Genomic DNA, 16526 nt, shown 5'->3' on the forward strand with positions numbered 1-16526 from the left:
ACCAGGGAGCAGTTGCAGCATGGGCAAGTAGAAAATTCTACAAAGCTTTCCTACCATTTTGAAGCCTACCTTTTTCTTGAGTCTGTGTTTGCTCAGTTTTAGTAAACCTTTGACTGGTTCTAAAGTTTTTACAGAGTTGAACATTTTCTGCTTGTTTGTATATTGTGTGTGTGTGTGTGTGTGTGTGCGTGCATGTATGTTTCCTGGTGGATAGAGCTTGGAACTACTTATGTCTCCATCTTTCTGACCTATGTCCAATTTCTCTCCGTCCCTTTACTTTTAATATGTCTGTCTTTATATGTAATGTGGATTTCTTGTAGACCAAATACTTTTTATGATTTGTTTTATTTAGATAAGGTGATTATTGTTATAGTTTTATTAATATCTACCTTATTTGTTATATTTTTTGCCCTTTGTTTCTTTTTTATCTTTTGCCCTTTTCTCCTTCTGTTTTAATTGAGCATTTTATGTGATTCCATTTTCTCTCTGCACTTAACATAGATGTTCTATGCTAAATGTGCTTCCGGTGATGCTATAAAACGAAATGGTTAACAAATGATTGAATACCAGAGGGAAGGTAATTCATTTTATGCAGTGACAAAGAACTTGCGTGAATTATGTTTGAATGTTTGGTGGAAGGTAAAACTTGTGCCTGTGCGTTCTGTCTCTGCCCTACAGTGCTTGTGGTGTATTTTTCCAGAGCTGTTTATTGTTTTTTTCATCATTGATCTCTTTGGGGCCATGGTGGCACAGTGGTTAAGAGCTTGGCTGGTAACCAGTAGGTCGGCAGTTTGAATCCACCAGCTGCCCCTTAGAAACCCTATGGGGCAGTTCTACTCTGTCCTGTAGGGTCCCTACAAGTCAGAATTGACTCGACGGCAATGGATATACTAATACTATACTGTCCAGTATAACCCAGAAAATATTATAGTTTAATTAAAAAAATGAACATATAAAAATACTATTTTATATATCATACACTCCCATATACATTTTTGAAGTTGTGTGTGTGTGAGAAAGAGAGAGAGAGAAATTATACAGTGAAATTTGTGAGAGCTGGAATTCAACAGGACTGCCTTGTTTTTTTGGGTTTTGCAAGTTTTCCACCTTTGAAAGAGTGCGGTCTTAGCACTTTTCTCTCTCTCGTTTTAGTGGAAAATATTTGAGTTTTCCTTCTCTGACAGGTTTCTGCCCTTACACAGGTTTCAGGTTTCTTACGTTTTCCTGTATAAAAAATAAAATTAGTTAGAATGTTATGGAAATCCATTGGAAATAATGATATATTAATATTTGTGGAAAACAGTTTTCTAAGAGCATGCTCTATCTTTTGTATCAGTTCCTTTGGATGTCATTTGATAAGTTTCATAATTTTTTCATTGTTGTTGTGTGCCACTGAGTCAATTCTGACTCCTAGTGACTCTGTATGACATAGTAGAGCTACCCCAGAGGGTTTCCTAGGCTGCAGTCTTTACGGGAGCAGATCAGCAGGCCTTTTCTTCCACAGAGCCGAACTAGTGACCTTTCAGTTAGCAGCCGAGTGTTAACCATTGTACCGTTATTCACTTTATTACACTCCTTTTTGGTACCTTTTATTTTTACTAAAATATATGTTTTTGAAATTAATTTCTCAACTCAGCTGCTGTGTCTATAAATGAAATACTTAGAATAAACTTTGATATTTATTTTGTTATCTGAATACTTGCTTAAATTTCTCAGTTCTATAATCATCTGTACAATCTTTTGAGGTTCTACATACACACTTGTTCAATGTATAAAATGAATTGGGATGGGGTTTTTTTTGTTTCCCTCTTTAACATTTTATTTCTTTACCTTTTTTGGTATGTACTGGCAACAACCTCTAGGATAATGTTGAATAAGAATGGAATAATGAGTATCCCTGTTTTTTATCTGCGTTTATTGGGAAAGTGTTAAATTTTTCAGTACGTATGTTCTTTGGTGCACATGTTTTGTATTTTCCTGTTGAGCGTGTTTCTTTTCCTTTCTAAATTTAATAAATGTTTTTGACATACACGCAGAAAAATGTATAATAAATATACCAAAACAAAAACCCATTGCCGTCACTCTGTCCTCTTGATACAGTATCTTGTCATTATGATCATATAAATGATGGTGATCATAAATGAGCTGCACAGTTGGTCTCGTGTATCTGATTGAACTAAGAAGCACACTCCTCAAGTGTATTATTTTTTGTTTTTTATAGTCCTGTCTAATTTATGTCTGAAGAGTGGGCTTCAGTAATGGTTTTAGTTTTGGGTTAACAAGGCGCCTGGGGGCTATAGTTTCGGGTGTTCCTCCAGTCTCTGTCAGACCATAAAGTCTGATCTTTTTATGTGAATTTGTGTTCTGCTCCACACTTTTCTCCCAGTCCATCCAGGACCCTCTGTTTTGTTCCCTGTCAGGGCGGCCATTGGTGGTAGCCGGGCGCCATCTAGTTCTTCTGGTCTCAGGCTGGTGGAGTCTCTGGTTCATGTGGTCCTTTAGTCTCTTGGGCTGATATTTTCCTTCATTCTCCTTTGCTTCATATGGAATGGAACCAACTGATGCATCTTAGATGGCCACTTGCAAGTTTTTAAGACCCCACATTGCCACTTACCAAAGTGGGATGCAGAACATTTTCTTAATAAACTTTGTTATGCCATTTGACCTAGATGTCCCCAGAAACTGTGATCCCCAGGCGCCAGCCCCAGCTACTCTGTTCCTTAAAGTGCTTGAATGTGTCTAGGAAACTTCTGTGCTTTTGCTTTGGTCCAGTTGTGCTGACTTCCCCTGTATTGTGTGTTGTCCTCTTCACTGAAGTTGAACCTTGTCTATCTAGTTTGATTTCCCCTCCCTCTCCCTTGCCACTCTTATAACCATCAAGAATGCTTTTTTTGTGTGTTTAAACCTTTTCTTGAGTTCTTATAATAGTGATCTCATAGAATATTTGTGCTTTTGTGATGGAATAATTTCACTCAGTATAAACCTCTCCAGATTCATGCATGTTGTGAGATGTTTCATGGATTCATCATTGTTCTTTATGGTTGCATAGTATTCCATCGTGTGTATGTATGTACTATAATTTGTTTATCCATTCGTTTGTTGATGGGCACCTCAGTTGTTCCCATCTTTTTGCTGTTGTGAATAATGCTGCAGTGAACCTGGGTGTGCATATGTCTATTTGTGTGATGGCCCTTATTTCTCTCGGGTGTATTCCTAGGAGTGGGATTGCTGGCTTGTATGGTATTTCTTTTTTTAGCTTTTTAAGGAAGCGGCAAATCGTTTTCCAAAGTGGTTGTGCCATTTTATATTCCCACCAGCAGTGCATAAGTGTTCTAGTATTTTCATAGCCTCTCTATCGTTTATTATTTTGTGTTTTTTGGATTAGAGTTAGCTTTGTTGGGTGAGATGGTATCTCATTGTAGTTTTGATTTGCATTTCTCTAATAGCTAATGATCCTGAGCATTTTGTCCTGTGTCTTTTAGCTGCCTGAACATCTAGATTGTTGAAGTGTCTATTCATATCCTCTGCTCATTTTCTTTTAAGTTTTTTTTTTTTGTACTTTTGATGAAGGCTTACAGAACAATCTAGTTTCTCATTAAAGTTAGTACACGTATTATTTTATAACATTGGTTAACAACCCCATGGAATGTCAACACTCTCCCTTCTCTGCCTTGGGTTCCCTATTACCAGCTTTCCTGTCCCCTCCTGCCTGTTAGTCCTTGCCCCTGGGCTGTTGCAGCCCTTCAGTCTCGTTTTATGTCCTCTACCCTTTTTTAAATTGGATTGTCTTTTTGTCATTGAGGTATTGCAGTATCTTGTTGATTTTAGAGATTACACCCTTATGGGATATGTCATAGCCAATTTTTTTGTCCCAGTCTATAGGTTTCTTTTTACTCTTTTGGTGAAGTGTTTTGATGAGCATAAGTGGATTTTAGGAGCTGCCAGTTATCTAGTTTCTCTTCTGGAGTTTGCGCATTGTTAGTAATGTTCCGTATACCGTTTATGCTTTGTATTAGGGCTCCTAGGGTTGTTCTGCTTCACTTTTGAAGGATAATTGAGCTGGATGCAGAGTCTAGGTTGGTAGTTTTTGGGTTTGTTTTCCCTCTCAACACTAAACATTTCACTCCAGTCTCTTCTTGCTTGTGTGATTTCTTAAGAGAAATGTTAAGTAATTCTTCGTGTGCTCTTCTTTAGGGAGTTATTTTCTTTTCCTCCTCTGTTTTCATTCAGTATTTTTCTCTTTGATTTTCTGTAATGTGAATATCATATGCCTAGGTATAGCTTTTTTGGTGTTTATCCAGCTTGGTGTTCTCTGAACTTAGTGAATCTGTGGGTTGGTGTCTGTCATTAATTTTGTAAAATCCTTAACCATTATTACCTCAAATATTTCTCTTGTTCATTCCTAGTTTCTTTCATTTGTGATATTAACCAATACCTGTATGTTCCACCTTTTGTAATTATCCCACAGCTTTTGGATATTTTCTTCCATCCATTTCATTCTTATTTGTATTTCAGTTTGGAACTGTTTACTGGCATATATTCCACTTGATTCTTTCCTTGGATTTCCGGTTGTTTGAGGAACTTCTTAAAGGCATTCTTCATTTTGTTTACAGTGTTTCTGATTTCTAGCATTTTCTTTGGATTCTTACCATTTCCCTGTCTCTGCCCCACATTACCCGTCTGTTCTTGCATGTTATTTCCCTTATTTATTAGAGCTCCTAGCATGTTAATTCTGCTATAAAAGATCTCTTTAAACTGTTAAAAAGCAAAGATGTCACTGTGAGGGCTAAGGTAAGATGTCACTTTGAGGGCTAAGGTACTCCTGACCCAAACTGTACTATTTTTAACTGCCTCATATGCGTATGAAAGCTGGACAATGAATAAGGAAGACTGAAGAAGAATTGATGCATTTGAATTATGGTGTTGGAGAAGAATATTGAATATACCATGGACTGCCAGAAGAAAGAACAGATCTATCTTGGAAAAAGCACAGCTAGAATGCTCCTTGGAAGGGAGGATGGTGAGACTCCACCTCAAGTACTTTGGGCATGTTAGCAAGGGGACCAGTTCCTGCATGCTTGCTAAAGTGGAGGGTCAACAAAAAAGTGGAAGACCCTCAATGAGATGGACTGACACAGTGGCTGCAACAATGGGCTCAAACACAGCAGTTCAAATCCACCAGACGCTCCTTGGAAACTCTACGGAGCAGTTCTACTCTGTCCTATAGGGTCGCTATGAGTCGGAATCGACTTGACGGCACTGGGTTTGGTTTTTTGGGTTTGGCGCCCCTGAGCAGTGAACTCACATGTTCTTCTCTCCTTATTTCCTACCTCCCTTGGGTGTGATAGGAAGCCTTGTTGGGTCTGGAGTTAGGTGTTTCACTTTTGCAGATCAGGTAGACTCTGGTAGAATAGTTTCCCTTGATGGCAGGCTTTATTAATTACAGAATGTGCTAGATGACTTTCGAAAGGCCACTCTTCCTCTTCTCCCGACTGCAAGCACGAGGTGATTTTTCTCTGATTGTCACAAGAGGAACGGGTAGGGCTCCTAGATGTAAAACTCAAAAAGCTGTGTGAATCTCTCTAAGATTCAGCTCCGCTGGCATTATTAACCCTCAAGCGTATCCACACAACCTTCAAGCGATTTGTCAGTTACAGTTCCAGGCTTCCTACCCCATACGGCTTCTGGCTGTGGTTTCTGCGCCTGGGCTTCAGCTCGGGTACGGTTCTCTGTCTCTGCATGTGTACCTCCAGTTTCGGGGGCAGCAGTTTGCCCTGTGACCTCAATTCTCTGTGTTCAGCTTTTTTTGTTGTTGTGAGGACAGGACAGGTGTGGCGACTTCCAAACTCATGTATCAGACCAGAAGCTAGAAGACTTTGGTCGTGTTTCGTATCGTTACTATTGTCTTTATTTTCATGTTACTTACTTTATACTATTTATTTATGTTGCTTTTATTTTTCCAGTGTCCCAAATTTATGTATTTAGCCTATTACTAATGACCTTTCCCTCTCTGGGAATAAGCAATGTATATTTTCTTTCCTGGGAATGAAGGTCAGTGGAGGCCTTTGACTCTTGTGCTTTTGCACTGGGACATGTTGAAATTGATGAGCATGTGAAATCTGTATGAGTATTTGTGAAATTATCATAATATGCTTTCAAGTTTTTAGAACTGAAAGCGTGGCTTTTTTTCCTATACCAAGCCAGGTTTCACTGGTGTACCCTGAAATGCTCGGTTTGCTTTGCCTTGCACTAACAGTAAAGATAAAGATGCTCATGCTACTTGCCGAGCACCCCCTCACTGTGCCACATTTTCCTTAGAACTGACCGCCCCTTGACATTATATCCTATCGTTTACTTACTTTCCATACCCGAAGAATTTATGGTTCGTGTGCATCTGGATGTGTCCGTTTTGTTCACTTACGTACCTGCTTTGGCACACGAAGTAGGCTCTGCGTCAGTATTACCTAAATGGATTTTAATAAATGAAGAAACCAGAGGTTAGGACCTGAAGGGAAGCCGTCTTGACTGAGACACGGCACTTTGCCATTAGAAGGACCTCCAGGTTGTCTGAATGGAATGGGATGTTTCACTTGTCTCCTCTCCCTAGGACTCAGCAGGGCTCTAGATCATACATGGTGTTTAGGAGAATAACAGCAAGAATAATAATAAAACTATTTGTATATGAACAGAAATGTTGTTTTCAGCAATTTAGGCCTCAAAGACAAATTGACTTGCATTCTAACATTCTAACTGAGCAACATTGAGGATGTGACTAATTAATCGTTTCCAACAGGTATTTCAGCTTTTGAAATAATACCTGCTTAGGAGACTCATGGAAACCCTGGTGGCGTAATGGTTAAGTGCTACAGCTGCTAACCAAAGGGTCGGCAGTTTGAATCTGCCAGGCGCTCCTTGGAAACTCTGTGGGGCAGTTCTACTCTGTCCTGTAGGGTTGCTATGAGTCGGAATCGACTCGACGGCACTGGGTTTGGTTTTGGTAGGAGAGTCATTACGAGATATTAATGTGCTAGTGTGTAAAGCTGCCTGCAAAACTTTTCACGCATCATAGTTGCTCAGTAAACTTTTTCATGGCTTTAATCTGTGTAACCTGGCCCACCACAGTGGAAGAGACTTTTGAATTTGGGCTGTTGGTCGACATTTCCTGTGATACCATCATACCAGAAGTAATGAGAGATGACGTAGGCAGCTTACCTGACCCCCTGCCCTGACAAGAAGAGCCATCCTATTCTGTAGCTGCTCTGCCGTTCAGCCCTATTTTAGCATCATTAGTGCAGTAGAACAACCTTTTCTCTCCTCACTACATGGGGAAGCTAGTGGGTTACGGATATTTCACAGAGACCACTCTTACAGCCCAGGGCATTACAGTGGTCAGGGTTTAGGTAGTCACACTTACGTGCGTTCCAGGGGCTGCAAAAATGAGAAATTTTTGGAGTGGGACTTCGAGAGGGCTGATGTGTCTTTGTTTCTGGGAATCACCGGCATTTTAACAGCTAAACGCTCTGTACTTCAATTAACTTACTGAGAAAATTAACTTATTTACAAAATGAGAATCTTAACCCCTTCTTCTCAGTCAGAAAACACAAGGGCATGCTACGATGGGTTTTTCAGAGAGAGGGCTTTTTATCAGAACATTAGAGTGTTGTTGTTTTTTTTTTTTTTTGTGGGCACCTGGATGTGTGTTGAGGGGGAACAGTCACTGATAATTGGTGTACAGTACCATTGGATGTGGAAAATTTGATAATTTTATAGAACTCTGAATTCTCATGTTTCCTGTCTCTCAATTAAGCTTCGTTTAATTTTTCAGTACCTTGCCTGTTTCCATGTATGGAACAGAAAGCGTGATAGCAGAACTGCTCAGTTACTGAAAAATTGGTGACAAACATATCAAGATTCATAATTCTTGAAAAGAATATTTTCTTTTCTGCAGGTGCTCCTGTCACTTCCTGATCATCTGGGGTTTTTCAAGAAAATACAGTCAGGTCAGGCCCTTGATTGCCAGTTTCCTTGTGTGGGCCTATGGGCCTCCCATGGTGAGGGGCAAAAGGAGAAACTGCCAGTCTTTAAGTGTTTCCCCATTGTAAATATCTCATTCTGCTATTTCCCTGTGCTTCGTGTCTTGTTGTGTGTTCTGGTCGATCATTTCGAAAAAGGTGAAATTATTTTTCACAAGGAAGTAGTGATCTAAATGCAGAAATAATACTTTCACTTGTAGAGCCTTTCTCTAATTACTGCTATGTGGTCTGACTGTCCTAGTACATAAATACAGAGTGAAATGACACTGGAATTGGCCACAATCAAACTGTGGAGAGATAATTTCATTGTGTTGGGAGTATTGTTAAGTCTGTTGAGACAGGATGCAATCACTGAGGAAGTGAATGTGGAGAGTGAAGGGAAGAGGCCAATAGCTAATCCCTAGAGTAGACCTTGGTAGAATATAGACCCTTGTGTCAAATCCTCGTGAATTCTTGGTTTCCCAGGACTGTCAGCCTCACCCTTCCCTTTGCACACGTTGGAGTACATAATACCTTGCTGATCCAGAATGTGTGGGATATTTTAGGACTCACTTGTCATTGAGGATGTGGCTGTGGACTTTACTCCAGAAGAGTGGACTTTGTTGAATCTTCCTCAGAGGAAACTCTATAGAGATGTGATGATGGAAACCTTGAGAAACCTGGCCTCAGTCGGTAAGGATGGCATCATTTTTTTCTTTTCTTTAAATTTTCTCCTCTAGTGGACAGATGTATCGTACTCATTGAACCTGCACCAGCATTTGGGCTGAGGAGTGGAAATAATGGTGATAAATAATACAGGCATGGTCATTTGCTCTATGGAGCTTATATATGCTGGCTTCCCTGTAAACATATAAAACTATGTATTAAAATGACTATTTCTCTTGTGGTTAAAAGCCTTGAGGCACTTTTAAGTGTTCTAAGTGTGAGAATTAGCTCCATGGGACACTTGGGCACTGAGAGATTTGTGGTTGGGGACCTCGTGAATTCTATTACTGTGTTCATTACAAGTTTCACATGATTATTTTGCTGAAAATAAACTCAATAAACTCCTGACTTCAGGAGACTCCAAAGACCAAAATACCGTCTCAGTGTAAATGAAATGTTCATTGCTCCTCACTCTCATTTCCTGTGATCTGTCTTTCTCCATTAGTACTATGTCAGGTACACATATTTGTCCTCCCAGATAACCAAGAGAAAGATCTGAGGAGAGTAGAGATAGGACTCTTTCAGTGCCACCGTACTGGGGAGAAAGCAGGAAGTCAGAAATCTTTTGAAGGACCAGCCCTGTGTGGAGGGAATTAGATTTGAATGAATCAGTTAGAAAAGGTCTCTTTTGGGTTGAGGAGAGTGACCTTTACGGATATATGAGGTTACTTTTTTGATTTTCCCCAGTCTTCTTACACCTGTGTTCATGGAGAAAGACCTTCCCCTTTCCCTCTTGCGTTTACATTGTACATTTTCACGTTACATACGTCTTCGTGTGTTTCCTAGTAAATTACTTTCTGACCTTTGCCAGACATCTGCATGCTTCAGAGTCCTTTGCTCACAACTGTCTTTTTCCTCCTAATAATTTCCTTCTTTTTTGTTTCATATTGTGAACCTCTACTTTGATCATTGCATTAGTTTCTGAAGACCTTGATGGTGGAGAAAAATTATCTAGTGAACATATTACAGAGGAAGTCTTGAAGAGAAACACCTGGTTATCCGTGTTAGGAGAAACCGGTGAATTGCATGGCTTTGAAGATCAACGTAAAAACCAGGGGAGACATATAAGGTGAGTGTTATTCACACAAGAGAGAGCAGCACCTCAGAAAACAGTCTTAAGGTATCATGACATTAAATATATATACAGTAAAACCTGTGAAAGCTGGAACCTGTGTAAGGTGGAAAACTGCCAGAGAAGGAGAACTCAAAAATCCACCAAAACGAGTGCAGAGTAGTGAATGTAAGACTGTAATATCAAAGGCAGAAAACTTGCAAGACCCAGAAAAATGAGACAGTCCTATAAAGTTCTGGCTTTCACAAGTTTCACTGTATATAGACACAGATAGATATAGAGATCTGTCTATATGTGTATAGCTAGATAGATAGCTCTAAATTATGTTCAGAGAATTTTTACAATATTATAATTTTATAAATGTGAGTCAGATACTGAATATTTGTAATATATTTCACTTGCTCAGAATTATCAGAAAGCCATATATTTTAGAAACTCCGTGTCAGGGATGATAGCATCTCTACTAGATAATTTAACCTAGGAAATGAGACAACTCAGGGCAGTAATATACACATTCACTGTGTTTGTAATGGTGAAATGGCAGCAAATTTATTCCCAACAACATGTTGCCCTTTTCTTTAACAGACGGCATGCAGTAGAGAACCTTTGTGAAAGTAACAAACTCAGTCAGTGTGGAAAAACAAGCCAGATTACAGCTCTTAGTATCCTCAAAACAACTCCCGAATTAAATCCTTTTGAATGCCATGAGTATGAAAAAGCCTTCACAGATCGTTCTTCACTTAAACATCATGTCAAATTTCACAATGGATGCAGTGCCTGTCAATGTAAGGAATGTGGAGAAGCCTGCAGTTGTCCCTCTTACCTACACAATCCTGTGAGAACTCTTAATGATGAGAAACCTTGTGAAGAATGTGGAAAGGGTTTCATTTGTATCTCAACTCCTAAGAATCATGGGACAACACTCACTGGAAAGAAACGCTATGAATATAATGAATGTGGGGAAGATCGCTGGAGTTTCTCATCCTTTAGGACACATGTGAGAGGTCATAAGCGTAATCGTAAGAAGTATCGGAAAACCTGTACTCATCCCTCAGCCATCATTTTACGTCAAAAAATTCATAGTGGAGAGTGGTCTTACGAATGTAAAGAATGTCTGAAAGCTTTTAGTTGTGCTGCATCACTCACTGAACACATAAGAAATCACACTGGAGAAAAACCTTTTGAACATACAGAATTTGGGAAATCTTTCAGTCAGTCCCCAAAACTCACTGATCAAATAAGAGCTCACAGTGGAAAAAAGTCATATGAATGTAAGCAGTGTGAGAAAGTCTTTAGTCAGTCCTCACACCTCACTAGACATATAAGAATTCACAGTGGAGAGAAGCCTTATGAATGTAGGGAATGTGGGAAATCCTTCAGTCAGTCCTCATCCCTCACTAAACATGTAAGAACCCACAGTGGAGAGAGGCCATTTGAATGTAAGGAATGTGGGAAAACCTTTAATCGTTCTGCATCCCTCACTGTACATACAAGAACTCACAGTGGAGAGAAGCCTTATGAATGTAAGGAATGTGGAAGAGCCTTTAGTCGATCCTCAAACCTCATTAAACATATAAGAATTCACACTGGAGATAAGCCTTATGAATGTAAAGAATGTGAGAAAGTCTTTACCTGTTCCACATCCCTCACTAAACATTTAAGAATTCACACTGGAGAGAAGCCTTACGAATGTAAAGAATGTGGGAAAGTCTTTCGTTATTCCTTTTCCCTCACTAGCCATAAAAAAACACACAGTGGAGAGAAGTCTTATGAATGTAAGCATTGTGGGAAAGCCTTTAGTCAGTCCTCATCCCTCACTAGCCATATAAGAACTCACAGTGGAGAGAAACCTTATGAATGTCAGGAATGTGGGAAAGCCTTTAGTCATTCCTCATCCCTCACTAACCATATAAGAACTCACAGAGGAGAGAAGCCTTATGAATGTCAGAAATGTGGGAAGGCCTTTGGTCAGCCCTCATCCCTCACTACACATATAAGAACTCACAGTAGAGAGAAGCCTTATGAATATCAGGAATATGGGAAAGCATTTAGTAAGTTGGCACACCTCACTAACCATGTAACAACCCACAGTGGAGAGAGGCCTTTTGAGGGCTAGTAATGTGGTAAAGCCTTTAGTCAGCCCTCAAAGCTCACTAAACACACAGAACTCACATTGCAGAGATACCTTATGAATGTAAGGTTGTGTGACTCAAGTCATTCTTTACCCCTCGCTTCATGTCTAAGAACTCACAGTGGAGAGAGGGCTTTTATGAATGTAAGGAATATGGAAAAGTCTAGTTATTGTTCCTTCCTCTGTAAACATACTAACAGTGGAGCCTTTATGAAGTTTTCAGATGTCCCTCATCCTTTGGAACACATACGAGTAAGGGTATTAGAAACAATGTATATTTAAGTGATGTTCAATAGGCTTCAGCCCTTATCTTTTTACAAGATATCTTACCTTGGTATTTTATTTCCTTGCACCTTTCCTCTTATGAAAACCGATATTTTTAACAGAATCAGGATTATACTGTATGTTTAGTGTTGTAGTGGACATGTTTTCTATTAAAAAAAAAAAAACCTCTTGCCTTCAAGTTGATTCCAAGTCATAGCAGCCCGGTAGGTCAGAGTAGAACTGCCCTATATGGCTTCCAAGGAGTGCCTGGTGGATTCAAACTGCTGGCCTTTTGGTTAGCAGCCATAGCTCTTAACCACTGCACCACCAGGGTTTCCTACTACATCTCATTTATTCTCCCTGCTACTATCATGATCCCTGGTTTACTGACAAAGGAATTGCACAGAAAGTTTTAACCAAAAATTAACCCGCGGAGGTGCCACTCTTTCAAGTGGTGGTATGAAAAGCAGGGTTTACATGGAAGGATGGATCCCTCTGAGGGCTGAAGGCGATGGTGTGCCCCCACAGAGCCCAACCTGACATAGCTGCAGTGGAGTTTCCATTATGTACATGCACAGAGCCTATTCTTATTGACTCAGTCCTGGTTTTGGTAATTCTGACAATCCAAGAGTGTACGCTGGGCTAGGATGTGAAGCTGCAGTTGCTGGGCTGAGCTGGAATAGTGGCTGCTGCTCCACCTGGTGTACACACCCACTGCAGGCCTGGTCCAGCTAGGGCCCCTGTATTAGTGGGGACATATGAGGGACTGTTAGTCCTGGAGGTTTATCCAGCAGCACTCTGCACCATGCTGAACTGGGAGCTGCCTCACTGACTCCTCATGTAAGGGGCCTGGGAAATGGTGACTGCAGGTAGTAGCAGCTTTCAAATTAGACCTTCCCTTGACCCAGCACCTCTTCTTATAGAATTATCCCATGGAAATCCCTGGGTACCATTATGGCGCCTGTTGATAGTAGTGATAGATAGTGGGTACCATGAGAATCATTGTCCACCGGTCAGGGAATTTGGTCAGTCCTTGCACACACATTAGAATATTGAACTGCCACTAAATGAATTTTTATTTCCAGGAAAGTTTGAACCATAGGAGAGGTACTCTTAGCTTAATATTGTGTGAAAAATAGGGTGTAAAATAGTATGTACATGGTGACAGTTTGTAAACATTTACACAGAAATGTTTTATGTTTTATAAATGCCTATAAACCGGCTTGTAGAGACAGCCCATCCTAGAACATTAATAAGGGTTCTCCTCCAAAGGTGAGATTGTGATTAATTTCTCATTTTGCATCTCCCTAATTTTCACATTCATTGTTCATTGCTTATAAGATCTTTAGCCTTATTTTTAAAAATTTGAAAACAGTAGTTCACTTTTGAAATGTATAGTTATAAGAGGTGAAAAATGCATTAAGTCTGGTAGTCTGTAGCACAGTGATACAGAACAGTAATGTTCTTCCTTCCAAAGCCTTCCTCATGCTGCCCTTTGTTAGTCAGACCACCCCCTTTCTGGGAACCCCTTGCAACTGCCCCTATACATATTCACTATGTAAATTTTGTATTCTTTGAGAGTCATTCTTATTGGTGAGTGTATCAATAGTTTGTTCCTTTTATTTATTTATTTTTTTGTAGTTTTCTGTTGTGTAGACATACCAGAGTTTGTGTATTCACCACTGGAGGACAGTTGTGTTTCCAGCTTTTATTAATAAAGCTGAAATAAACTGTTCTGAACAGGTTTTTATGTGAACATAAAGTTTTCATTTTTCTCGCATATATACCTGGGAGTGGGATTGCTGTCATATGGTAGGTGTATGTTTAACTTTATAAGAAACTGCCAATCTGTTTTTTAAAGGGTCTGTGCCATTTCATATTCTCTCCAGCAACATGTAATTATGGTTGCTTCTGAGATCTCGAGTGGCTGCTTTCTGAAGGAAGCTACCACACTACTGTTTGGTACTGGTGCCAGGGAAGGACATTCAGGTGGCTCATCTGACAGGCAGCCTCACGTTTGCTGAGTGACCACAGGCTCCTGTGTATAGGGTTCCTGGCTATGCTACCACTACCACTGCCATCCTTGTCAGAGCCTAGGCCCCACCCAAGTCCTTTGCAGAAGGAAAATAATTCTCTTCAGCTCCCAGCCCCAGGAAGTGGCCGTTGCTCCTCATCACCACAATTCCTGAGGTCCTGACCATACTCTGTCCTGGTGTGGAACCCAGAAGTAGATGTGCACATCCGAGCTAGCGAATCAGTTGGTAGTCAGCCCTCTTACCACTCAGTCCCTCGAATCTCATGTCCTCTATGTAGCGGACAGAGTCAACATGTCATCATGCAAGAGGACAGGGAAGGTCCAAGAGTGGTGATGCAGAGTCACAGTTCGCTGGTCCTTAGCCAGTTCCTGGTTACTCCAACCTCAGTAGGTGCTCTGGAGCTGTGGGCTCTCCTCCAAGGGCTCAACTCTTGCCCACACCCACCCAGCCTGCAGCTCATTGCAACGTGCTGGGATCAGGGTAGCTGTCTTAGGCTTGGGTCTCCAAGAGAAGGTGTGTTGAGAAGGGCAGACAGCGCTTTTTTATCTGCTGGGTGACATCCCCAAAGCCTTCAAAGCAACATTTGTGTCCTTTCTCCAGGAGGAAAAGCCGTCTCTGCCTTTTGTGTCAAGGAGGCTCTGGCCCCAATCTCATCCTGTCTTCTTGCACCTGGTGATTCTAGAGTGTTCCAGTCAAAACTGGGTGTAATCTCTCTGGCTTTAGTTACTGTTTATTGAAGTTCGATAAATTATATCGAGGTGGAAAGATAAACTTTTTCAGCTTATTAGGAAGCCTCTGTGTTGTTGTAGGAAACCCTGGTGGCGAAGTGGTTAAGTGCTACGGCTGCTAACCAAAGGGTTGGCAGTTCGAATCCACCAGGTGCTCCTTGGAAACTCTATGGGGCAGTTCTACTCTGTCCTATAAGGTCGCTATGAGTCAGAATTGACTCGACAGCACTGGGTTTGGTTTTTGGTTTGGTGGTGTTGTAGGTGCTGTTGAGGCGATTCCTATTCATAGCGATCCTGTGTACAACAGAACGAAACACTTCCCAGTCCTGTGCCATCCTCAGAATTGTTGCTTTGTTTCTATGTTTGAGCCTGTGTATGTAATGTAAATAAGTCCATAAGTGTATAAAAAAAAACAAAAGTGTATAAATGAAGTGTATAAAAAAAAAAGTGTATAAATGAAGATAAATACAAATTTACCATGAAGAAAAGCTCTACTCATCGCTGTTCTCAAGTCATCTCTACCTCAGCCCAGTTCAAGAGCCCTGATCATCCTGTTGTTGTTAGGTGCCGTCGAGTCAGTTCCGACCCATAGCGACCCTGTGCAAAACAGAACGAAACACTGCCCAGTCCTGTGCCATCCTTAAAGTCGTTGTTATACTGGAGCTCATTGTTGCAGCCACTGTGTCAGTCCACCTCGTTGAGGGCCTTCCTCCTTTCTGCTGACCCTGTACTCTGCCAAGTGTGATGTCCTCCAGGGACTGATCCCTCCTGACAACATGTCCAAAGTATGTAAGACGCAGTCTCGCCATGCTTACTTCTAAGGAGCATTCTGGTTGTACTTCTTCTAAGACAGATTTGTTCGTTCTTGTGGCAGTCCGTGGTATGTTCAATGTTCTTCGCCAACACCACAATTCAAAGGCATCAACTCTTCTTTGGTCTTCCTTATTCATTGTCCAGCTTTCACATGCATATGGTGCGATTGAAAATACCATGGCTTGGGTCAGGTGCACCTTAGTCTTCAAGGTGACATCTTTGCTCTTCAACACTTTGAAGAGGTCCTTTGCAGCAGATTTACCCAATGCAATGTGTCTTTTGATTTCTTGAGTGCTGCTTCCATGGCTCTTGATTGTGGATCCAAGTAAAATGAAATCCTTGACAACTTCAGTCTTTTCTCCGTTTATCATGATGTTCCTCATTGGTCCAGTTGTGAGGATTTTTGTTTTCTTTATGCTGAGGTGTAATCCATACTGAAGACTGTGGTCTTTGATCTTCATTAGTAAGTGCTTCAAGTCCTCTTCACTTTCAGCAAGCAAGGTTGTGTCATCTGCATAACGCAGGTTGTTAATGAGTCTTCCTCCAATCCCCATGCCCCTTCTTCCTCATATAATCCAGCTTCTTGGATTATTTGCTCAGCACACAGATTGAATAGGTATGGTGAAAGTATAAAACCCTAACTCACACCTTTCCTGACTTTAAACCACTCAGCCTCCTCTTTCTCTGTCTGCAGAACTGCCTCTTGATCTACGTACAGGTTTGTCAGGAGCAGAATTAAGTGCT

General features: G+C 40.7%; 1 protein-coding gene across 4 annotated transcripts in view; it reads left to right on the top strand.

Moving 5' to 3' along the window:
- LOC126072013 (zinc finger protein OZF-like) overlaps positions 1-13945 on the top strand; it is a 34609-nt gene extending 20664 nt beyond the window's left edge. The window contains exons 3-6 of one of the 4 annotated variants that reach the window (XM_049876606.1): positions 7949-8000; positions 8579-8705; positions 9657-9807; positions 10396-13945. In XM_049876606.1, the coding sequence (XP_049732563.1) occupies positions 8672-8705; positions 9657-9807; positions 10396-11926 (1716 nt within the window). In that variant the 5' untranslated portion in view covers positions 7949-8000; positions 8579-8671 and the 3' untranslated portion in view covers positions 11927-13945. Of the gene's footprint in view, positions 1-7948; positions 8706-9656; positions 9808-10395 lie in introns of all 4 variants that reach the window. The other 3 variants (XM_049876604.1, XM_049876605.1, XM_049876603.1) reach the window with 3 other exon arrangements.
- Positions 13946-16526: the final 2581 nt, after the last annotated feature.

Source organism: Elephas maximus, chromosome 3, assembly GCF_024166365.1.
Source record: "Elephas maximus indicus isolate mEleMax1 chromosome 3, mEleMax1 primary haplotype, whole genome shotgun sequence".
Taxonomy (NCBI): Eukaryota; Metazoa; Chordata; class Mammalia; order Proboscidea; family Elephantidae; genus Elephas; species Elephas maximus.